The sequence below is a fragment of the Chlorocebus sabaeus genome, chromosome 21 (genome assembly GCF_047675955.1).
Source record: "Chlorocebus sabaeus isolate Y175 chromosome 21, mChlSab1.0.hap1, whole genome shotgun sequence".
Lineage (NCBI taxonomy): Eukaryota > Metazoa > Chordata > Mammalia > Primates > Cercopithecidae > Chlorocebus > Chlorocebus sabaeus.
This window is the reverse complement of record NC_132924.1, coordinates 117,451,914-117,462,296: the sequence shown is the minus strand read 5'-3', so window position 1 is coordinate 117,462,296 and position 10,383 is coordinate 117,451,914. Positions and strand designations below refer to the sequence as shown.

At 53.5% G+C, this 10,383-nt stretch overlaps 1 protein-coding gene across 2 annotated transcripts; it reads left to right on the top strand.

Annotated features, from left to right (window-relative positions):
• The first annotated feature begins 1,612 nt into the window (after window positions 1–1,612).
• Window positions 1,613–8,591, top strand: NOBOX (NOBOX oogenesis homeobox). 2 transcript variants are annotated; one of them, XM_073008671.1, is made up of 8 exons: window positions 1,613–1,649; window positions 3,690–4,241; window positions 4,963–5,069; window positions 5,408–5,514; window positions 5,788–5,873; window positions 6,092–6,320; window positions 6,687–6,991; window positions 7,709–8,591. In XM_073008671.1, exons 1-8 carry the CDS (start codon window positions 1,613–1,615, stop codon window positions 8,008–8,010), a joined length of 1,725 nt encoding a protein of 574 aa, XP_072864772.1. In that variant the 3' UTR covers window positions 8,011–8,591. The 2 variants fall into 2 exon arrangements, with proteins under 2 accessions (XP_072864772.1, XP_072864773.1); XM_073008672.1 differs by lacking the exon at window positions 3,690–4,241.
• Window positions 8,592–10,383: the final 1,792 nt, after the last annotated feature.

Sequence of the window (10,383 nt, the reverse complement as noted above, 5' to 3'; positions counted from 1 at the left end):
ACAACTCCTTGCTCACTTGTCCTGGAATGCTTCATTTCTAGCAGAGAAACTGGGCCCCGTCTGCCTGAACGCCTCATAAAACAGAGGCTGTCCACATTATGGAAGGCATGGAATGAAACAGGGGATGCCTGAAGGCTTGATCATATTCGAAGTTAGTTTACATTTTTGTGTTTCAGAAAGAACTAAATCTCTCACAATCCTCCAAAGTCCACATGTGTAGGGCAAGCCCCTCAAGGCAATTAAAGGAATAGGAAAATGTACCCACAGCTGATTTCAGCATGAAAGCACGTGGTGTCCAGAGTCTTTTAAATCCTTAAAGCAAAACACCTGGATTCTGTTCCAGGCCGCCCGCTCCCCACCCAGCTCCAAGCACCTGTTTCTATCTGACCAGCCCTCCCACTTTCTACCCCTCCCCGCTCAGGAGAAGAGGCAAGAAATTTTAAATTCTGATTTTGCTTGTATAAAGATGGTAAGAAACATTCTGTGAACTAGGAATCATAAGGCTCCTCCCCCCTACCCCCCGCCATGAGATCTCCCCTATAGAAAGTCCCTTCCATTTTCAGAGAATAAAATCGAAACATCAAATGGATGGGAACACAGTGACCGCAGCGTCCCTGGCAGGGCCGCCTCCGACTGTACCTGAATTTCCTTTGTGTGCACTGCACCCGATCTACGGAGTCTGTGGCTCTTTCAGCTCCTTCGTTATCATCTGGTGCAGCCCTTGTGCGCTGGAGACCCTCAAATCAGTACCGGGGCCGAGCGCGGTGGCTCACGCCTGTAATCCCAGCACGCTGGGAGGCCGAGGCGGGCGGTTAACTTGAAGTCAGGAGTTCTAGTTCAGCCTGGCCAACACGGTGAAACCCGGTCTCTACTAAAAATACAAAAATTAGCCGGGCGTGGTGGCGGGCGCCTGTAGTCCCAGCTACTCGGGAGGCTGAGGCAGGAGAATTGCTTGAACCTGGGAGGCGGAGGTTGCAGTGAGCTGAGATCTCGCCACTGCACTCCAGCCTGGGCGACAGAGCGAGACTCCGTCTCAAAACCAAAAGCAAACAAAATCAGGAAGGGAACTTTGAAGCTCTTCAATACTGAGGCTTGGAGGGGCCCTAGCATGGGATTTGGGCAACCCAGCGCTTCCCCTTTGAGGAGTGGCTCTAGAAATCGCCTTCCACAGTCCACAGGGAAGCGCTTTAGCCACGATCCAGGACTGAGTCCTCCCTAGGGTGTGGGTGAGCCCACGGCTGGGCCCAGCCCCCTGAAGACCACTGGGTAGCCTCGCTCCCGTGCCTCGCCCCAGCCTCGCCCTACAGCCTCGCCCCGCCGCGGGAGGGGCCGTCTGGAGGAGACCCGCACCTGGGCCTGGGCTCCTGGCTGGGGGGGAGCCGAGCAGGCGGCGCCCAGGCCCGGGTCCTCCCCGCCCTCGCAGCTGCCCCAGCCGAGCCTCCCTCCCGGGCCGGCCTCGCCCTGGGGGTGGGGGTGGGGGTGAGGGGGAGCAGCCTCGGGCTGCGGCTCCCCCGGCCCGGCCCGTGCGGGCTGCACACCTGCCCGCCCGGTGAGGCTTCATTAGGCCGCGCCTGTGCATCACGGGCCGGCCGCGGCGGCGGGAGTCCAGGCCATGGAACCCACAGAGGATCCCTGCCAGGGACCGCGGGGTGAGTGTGGAGACCCAGTCCTGCGAGGGGCGCAGGCTTTGGGGGCTGTGGGAGGGGGGAGACCTGTGATCACCAGTTCAGCGTTAGCCGACCTAAGAGCTTCAGTAGGCCGAGGGCCGGGTGGAGTCGGTGGGGTAGGGTGGGAGGAGGCCGACCTCACTGCCCCTGCGCTTTGGGGTTGCAACCCATCCCCCCGCCTCCAATCTCCCAATGCCCTGGGGAGAGAACCCTGGGAGCCCCAGGACCCTTCCAGTCTGGGGTCTGACACCCGTCCCCTTCTTACAAAGGCACATCACTCCCATAGGACAAGTGCTTACGGAGCACCCGCAGTGCTGGGTACCAGGCTTTTTGCTACAGTACAAGCTCTCCTAAAATGCTGTAAAACAAATTTGTCCCTGCTTCCCCACACCACCAGCCAGCTTTGTCCCTTCACTCCATAGAGGCCTGCTCGTCCTCTTCACCAGCCCAGACCCTCTCATGCAAGTCGGGTCCAGCCTGTGTCCTAGGAAGGGACTTGGAACGGCACTCTTGACCATGACCTTCTTCCTTGACACTCTGTTAGAAAGTCATTCCTACCGCCAGGCGCGGTGGCTCATGCTTGTAATCCCAGCACTTTGGGAAGCCGAGGCTGGTGGATTACCTGAGGTCAGGAGTTGGAGACCAGCCTGGCCAACATGGCAAAACCCCATCTCTACTAAAAATACAAAAATTAGCTGGGTGTGGTGGCACACACCAGTAATCCCGGCTACTTGGGAGGCAGAGGCACGAGAATCGCTTGAACCCAGGGGGCCAAGTTTGCAGTGAGCCAGAATCGCACCATTGCACTCCAGCCTGGGCGACAGAGTGAGACTCCATCTCAAAAAAACAAAGCAAAACAAAACAAACAACAACAACAACAAAGTTATTCCTTAAGACCTATCTCATGCAATTTTCATTAATGTAACAATAGTTCTTAGTTGTTACTAAGCATTCATTACAAATGTTCCAATTTAGTTGGAAATGATAAAGCAGCTCCCTGAGCTCAGGGTTCTTGGGGTTATGAGTCAGTTGGGAGGTGAAAGTGGGGGGACCATTTGATGGCCCCAGGAAGGGCTCTATGTCGTGATTAAGTACACAGATTATGTGCTCAGGGTGCTGTGTGATCTTGGACACATTGCTGTGTCATCCTCATTCCTTCATCTGTTAGAAGGGAATATTAGCAGTGCCGTTCTCACAGAGGTTAAATACGCACTGTGCTAATCTTTGAAAGGTGCTTAGTGCCATGCCTGGAACATGGTAAGCTCCCGATGCATCAGTCAGCTCAAAGAAAGGAAGCCAAGCTTTAGGGATAAGTGGTAGGGTTTTTAGTTCTAGCTGGGCCACAATTTCCTTACTCGAAAAAGAGGTTGACCAGAGACTGAGATTCTGCTTTGCAGGGAGCGGGAGGAAATGGACATGCTGGGTGGTGGTTGGTGGGGGGGCCTGTATGGGGCTGAGTAGGGTTGGCAGAGACAGAGTTCCGTGGTTGTCCCTGTTATCTCTTTTGATGTTCTTGCCTCAGCTGCTGGAAAGGATCGAATCCTGCCTTGTCCCATCTCCAAGCAATAATGCCTACATTAATAATGATGCAGCAGGAACAGCATCTCGCCTTGGGAGAAGCAGAATCCCTGTCAATCTGTTTCTCTTTGTCTTCCTGGTCCACCCCCATCCCCAACATGATCCCTTGGAGATACCTGAACAGTCCCTCAAACTCATACCCCTGGTGTCTGGGAAGAAGGGAACTCACAGGGAGTGAACACCCCCAACTTAGGAGATACCATGAACTAAGGCCTTCTCAGAATTGCATACATTTGTCTAGATTTTTGAAAGAAGTTGGGTTATCTGATTTAATCCTCACAATAGTCAAGCTAGGAAGGTAAGTGTGGAATTATTACCCCATTTGATAGGTAGACAAATTAAAGCTTAAGATCAAACCGTTTGCAGAGCAGGAAGCAGCATTTCCTCTTGGCCAGTTCTTCCCTCTCCCTGATGCTAAGGTCAGTGGATGTTGGCTCCCCACAGGCCAGGAAGCTGCAGAGAAGCCCCTGGCTGCCAGACCCCGGGAGGAGGAACTGCTCCGGGGCTCAGCCCCTCATGCTCAGGACACTCAGAGTGAGGAACCGCCACCCTCCTGCACCATCTCAGGAGAGAAGAAGCCGTCAGCAGTCTCTGGAGAAGCCACCGGGGCTGATGCTGGGAGACCGTGCCCGCCCCCCCGCTCCAGGGCTCTCCACAAAGACAGAACTGTAGCCCGCTCCAGGCCCCAGGCACAGGGGGAAGATTGCTCCCTCCCAGTGGGCGAGGTGAAGACAGGAAAGAGGTCCTATTCTCCAGCCCCCGGGAAGCAGAAAAAGCCTAACGCCACGGGATTGGCCCCAACATCATCTCCTGGTGCCCCTAACTCAGCCCGTGCCACGCACAACCCAGTGCCCTGTGGGTCAGGCCGGGGGCCCTGCCACCTGGCCAACCTCCTCAGTACATTGGCACAGAGCAACCAAAACAGAGAACAGAAGCAGGGGCCCCCGGAAGTGACTTGCCAACTTAAGAAAAAGACACGAACCCTATACCGCTCAGGTAAGTCCCTAAAGAGAGGAAACTGAGGAGATCTGGGATCATCCTGGAAAAAGGTGGGGCTGTGCGAAGAATCTACCCCCAGGAGACCCGAGGGATGTGGTTAGTTTGTACGTCACTTTGTCCCGGATTCTCTCTTGGGCCGTGGTAGTGCCACTATCTCTGACCCTCAGAGGGAAGGTTGGGTTATCACATCAGAAAATGAGGTTGGAGCTGGGCACAGTGGCTCATGCCTGTAATCCCAGCAGTTTGGGAGGCCGAGGCAGGTGGATTACCTGAATTCAGGAGTTGGAGACCAGCCTGGCCATCATGGTGAAACCCTGCCTCTACTAAAAATACAAACATTAGCCAGATGTGGTGGCCTGTGCCTGTAATCCCAGCTCTTTGGTAGGTTGAAGCAGGGGAATCGCTTGAACCCGGGAGGCAGAGGTTGCAATGAGGTGAGATTGCGCCACTGCACTCCAGCCTGGGCGACAGAGTGAGACTCCTAAAAAAGAAAAAAAGAAATTGACCAGGGTAGAAAAGTAAGGAAAGTAAACATACCGCTCTCGGCTGTAGCACCCAAGCGTGAGAAGGCCCAGCCCAATAGGAAAAAGGCTTTGGGAAAGTGTTGGGTTGGTGCAGTGGCCCCATCTGTTAGAGATACTTGGTGAGCATCTCTCTTTCTCTTTGCCTGCCTGTCACTGGCATTTGTCCTCCTCACACAAGTTTCTTCTTCTTTCAGATCAGCTGGAGGAGCTAGAGAGGATATTCCAAGAAGACCACTATCCTGACAGTGATAAACGCCGGGAGATTGCCCAGACGGTGGGGGTGACTCCCCAGCGCATCATGGTAAAGGGGCCTGGCTCCCTGGTGGCAGGGTGGATTGGCGGAGGGCCCACCACTGAAACTCTTGAATTGCAGAGTGACTGCTTAGTGGCAGCCTGGGTAGAAGCTGAATTGAGGCCTCAGAAGTGGCTGTGTCCCTGACTGTTTCCAGAGTGCCACAGCCTGAGAGCATTAGGAGAAGGCACTGCAGAGACTTTTGATAAAACCAGCCTGACAGAGGCCTCAGAAGCAGAGTGCTGGAGTGACCTTTCAAAGTCCTGTCGCTCCTTGTGCAATAGACAGGACCTAAGCCTGAGTCTCTGCCCCTCTTCTCCAGTTCTTCAAGCACCTTTCCCCCGTAGGTGTGGTTCCAGAATCGCCGAGCCAAGTGGCGAAAAATGGAGAAACTGAATGGGAAAGAAAGCAAGGACAATGCTGCAGCCCCTGGCCCTGCCAGCAGTCAATGCAGGTCAGAATTCCTCCTCTTTCTGTATCATCCCTGTGGGAAGAAGTGGGGTCCAAGCTGGGATCCTGAGGGTCTAGAAGGAGAGCATTGGAAGGCTAGGCATGAGTCCTGGGGTTGCCAGGTAAGATTTACAGGGATTTTGGCTGCCGTGGGATTGGGAAGTTGCCAATGCTCTGTAGGAGGCAGAGTTTGGGAACTGGTATCTCTCCTGGCAATGAGCGCCTGTGCAAATCCAGAGACCACCAAAGCTACAGTCTTCATTCTTCCTGCCTCCAGTTCTGCAGCTGAACTCCTACCTGCTGTGCCCATGGAGCCAAAGCCTGACCCTTTCCCTCAGGAGTCGCCTCTGGATACCTTTCCAGGTGAGCTCCCACCTTCAGAGCTGGGGGAAAATGGCAACTAAAGATAGTGAAGACGGACCTTGTTTGATGGAGGTGGGAGTGACTGGAGTCCTCCAGTGTTTTGGCCAGCAAGGCCTATTCAGGGGGACCTGGCATGTCTTGTGTCTACCATTCAGCAATGCCAAACCTGTCTCCCATTGCCCTTACCCTTATAGCCCCTCTTTGCTTTCTGCTCCTAGAGCCCCCCATGCTGCTGACTTCTGACCAGACTTTGGCCCCCAGCCAACGCAGTGAGGGTGCTCAGAGGGTGGTGACCCCCCCACTCTTCAGCCCCCCACCTGTGCGAAGGGCCGACCTTCCTTTCCCCCTTGGCCCTGTCCACACCCCCCAACTGATGCCACTGCTGATGGACATTGCTGGCAGTAACAGCAGCCACAAGGATGGCCCTTGTGGGTCCTGGGGGACAAGGTAAGGAACCTATGGGGCGTAGGTCAGTCGAGTTATCTGGGCGGGGGTGGGGGTGTACATGGAGAGAAGATAGACCCTCAGAGAGAAGAGGGTTAACTGAGGGGAGCACAGAGTAGTACAGGAGTTGGGGATGAAAGAGTTAAGGGGATCTGGGGAATGGCCTAGGGGGGAACACAGCAATAGAGCAGAAACAAGGGCAAGATGCTAGGAGCAGGAGGCAGGAGAAGAGGCAGCTGCCGCAGCCTTGCAAGGCTGGGGTCACCATGGAGATGAGAAGGAGGTGAGAGGAAGGGACTCAGCTACTGTAGTAGGAACGGGGAGCTCTTCCACCCCTGCACCTCACCAGCTGTTCCCCTGTCCTTGCAGCATCACCCTGCCACCCCCCTGTTCATATTTGGAAGAGCTGGAGCCCCAGGATTACCAACAGAGCAACCAGCCAGGACCCTTCCAGTTCTCCCAGGCTCCACAGCCCCCACTTTTCCAGTCCCCTCAGCCCAAGTTTCCCTTCCTCCCCACTTTCCCCTTCTCCATGCCCAGTTCACTGACACTTCCACCGCCTGAAGATTCTCTGTTTACGTTTCCCTGTGGCCCCAGCGGGGGCACGTCGCAGGGCTATTGCCCAGGTGCCTCCTCAGGGCAGATCCTGATGCAGCCCCCTGCTGGGAATATGGGTGAGTCGGGGCTGGGAGAGAAGGTCCCCTTGGGATTGAGGAAGGTGGGAGGAGACAAAGAGCCACGTTATCTGGAGGGTACACTGAGGCAGGTCATGCGTGGTGAATGAAACCTTTGGTTTGCCCCTAGTTCTCTTTATGAAGCTCTTCTCCCTCAAATTGTGCAGAGGCTGCAGAGCACAGAGAGAGTTAGCAGAGAACTCTGGAGTCTGGCATTAGGAAAGCAGGTTTGAAATCCAGCTCGGCCAGTTACTAGCTCTCCTGAGTGTCAGTTTTGGGACTCTGAAATGGGACTCACAGTTCTATGTCAGGGAGGGATTTGGTGAGGATTATAAACAATAGGAGTGAAAATACTTGGCTTAGAATAGATGGCAGCTAATATTCTGCTGGGCCACTCGGACCTCTGAAATGCCAGAAACATCTATCATATTAAAACTAGATTCTAGCAGAAGGGGAGGAAAGATCAGGTGGTTCCCGGTCTCCTTGTTGCGTGTATGAAACAGCATTGGCCTGATCCATGGTTCGCTTTGTGTCAATGTTACTAAACCACAGGACCTTGAGTGCTGGAGCCTGTGTCCTAAGGGTGGACGACTTGCACTGAGGTCCTAAGCTGCATCTATGTGTGTTGGGGCACAGGGGGATCTGTTGTAGAACACAGTTAATGATAGTTGATACTGTCGATCCTGTCTGGTAATCCTACACCCTCTGACCTCATAGGCACAGCCTCCTGGAGTGACCCCTGTTTGCCAGAGCTGCCCTTCCCTGGTCCGTTCTGCCCGCAAGCTCCGGGGCATCCCCCAGGAGAGGATGGCTACTTTTCCGATCTATTTCCAACTCCCTGCACCCAGGCTCTGGGCAGGCAGCCTTCGTCAGCTCTCTCCTGGCTGCCCGAAGGGGCCAGACCAGGGACTGGGCTCTTCCTCAGCAAGGCAAAAGAGGAACCACCAGCTGCTTCCCTGGATCAGCCCTTAGCACTGGAGGAGGCCAGAGGGGATGACAAGAATAGCCATGTCCCCTAGTTGGGGGGTCAAAGAGTGAAAAGAGGCTGCTTGGTGGGACAGGATCAGGCCCGCTGAGAGGACAGGGGTTGGAGGTTTGGGAAAGAGTGTGGACTCTGTAGACTGAGGGGAGAGTCAGATGTTTCCCCTGTGTAGGCTCGTCTTGCTGATATGAGAAGGAAGAAAGAGGGCTGGCCCTTCCCTTTTCTTCACACTCCGTGTGGGGGTCCTGAAGGAAGCAGGTGGCCTGTGTTACGTCTGAATGTTGTATCAGGTGTTTTTGTTTGTTTCCTACCCTTGCTTGACAAATGAGCTGGAGTGTCCACCGTAAGCAGTAAACTAGTGTGTCCTGGGTTTTCTCTGTGGTTATGTGTCTCAATGATGTGTCTCTGCGCTCACACTAATGAAGAGCTCCGTTTTCTTCCTTTTATTCCACTTGGCTGAGCAGTTATGGGATGCCATTCTCAGGTGGGCACCACTGGGCAGGACCACATGGAGGGCCTCTTCCCTGGGCCCATCTCTCCCACTGAAGAAGGAACTGGGCATCTGGGGCTTTTCCTTCAGTCCCAACATGTAACCATATTCTATTCCCAAACCCATGACTGACCCTGAGCAAATTTGAGTCTGGGCCTTTCTCTGGAAGTTGGGCCCTGTAGGGACAGGATCACAAGAGAAGCCTGAGAATATGTGAGGTCACTTCTCCAGTATTGTGAACTATGACTTACTTTCCCACAGCTCTTTTGAGTGTGTGTGTTGAGGGGGCCCTGAGGAGCACTCCGAGGATAGCAAGTAGACAGTTCTCTCCCGCACAGGAGGACATGACAGCATCCCCAGACTGTAATGGCCCAGACCTTACTGGGCCAGAATGAAGAGTCCACAATCTTTTCTGTCTCTCCCACCCCAGCCTGCAGAGGCACCAAAAGACACTTCGCTAAGCACCTTGAGAGATCACCCCCTAAAATGATCACCAATGATTTCATGCTTAATTCTCACCCATAGACTGCAATTTTACCTCCTGCATTTGTTGATGATTACCATTTGAGGTTGGGTGCTAATCTAGGGAGGTTTGGTTATAGGTTGAGATGTGGGAAGAGGAGGGAACAAGAGACAACCAAAGATGGAGAATGCTCCCTAGATGTCTGCACAAGGGGTCAGGAGCTCAGGAAGGAATGGACACTGAGTGAGGATGTACCAGCCTCCCGTTCCATTGCACAGAGTGATTCTGCATCCACATTGAACTTGAATAGCTTCCTTCTGTCCTCTGGTGGTGAGTCAAATTAGGCAAATGACAAATTAGGCAATGAAGGAAGAAACATCAAATAGACCTTATTGGTTCTATGCTTGAGATCCTGCTTTAGTATGTTAAGGGCTAAAGGGAGCATGAGAAGGAGGGTACACAACCAATTTGTATAAAAAGAGAAGTGGGTGGTGCCTGGGAGATGGGAGAGATGGGACTGAAAAGGACCAGAAAGATGAATAAAGGGTGAAGACAGTAGGTCTAAGAAGTAGCAAAACGTTGACTGGGTGATGAAAGAGAAAGATAACCACAGAAGAAAATCTATCCTAAAATACATTTAAACAGAGGAGAAAAGGTAAGGCACAGATCTGGAGACTAGAGGAAAGGGACCTGAAGGGTCTAAAGTAGGAAAGAACAGGTTAGGAGGGGAACAAAGGAAAAAGGCCAGGGGTTGGGAGAGACAGGAGATGACACATGAATCAGGAAGTGGAATTCAAAAAGAGCAGCGAAAGGCCGGGCACAGGTGGCTCACACCTGTAATCCCAGCACTTTGGGAGGCCGAGAAGGGCAGATCATGAGGTCAGGAGATCAAGACTATCCTGGTTAACATGGTGAAACCCCGTCTCTACTAAAAAAAAAAAAAAAAAAAAAAAAAAAAAAAAGCCAGGCATGGTGGTGTACGCCTGTAGTCCCAGCTACTCAGGAGGCTGAGGCAGGAGAATGGTGTGGACCCAGGAGGTGGAGCTTGCAGTGAGTTGAGATCGTGCCACTTGCTCTCCAGCCTGGGAGATGGAGCTAGACTCCGTCTCAAAAAAAAAAAAAAAAAAAAAAAAAAAGGCAGAGAAAGCTGAAGGGACAGGAAGATGAATATGAAAAGGGGGGGCCGGGTGCGGTGGCTCAAGCCTGTAATCCCAGCACTTTGGGAGGCCGAGACGGGCGGATCACGAGGTCAGGAGATCAAGACCATCCTGGCTAACCCGGTGCAAAAATCTAGCCGGGCGAGGTGGCGGGCGCCTGTAGTCCCAGCTACTCGGGAGACTGAGGCAGGAGAATGGCGTGAACCCGGGAGGCGGAGCTTGCAGTGAGCTGAGATCCGGCCACTGCACTCCAGCCTGGGCGACAGAGCGAAACTCCGCCTCAAAAAAAAAAAAAAAAAA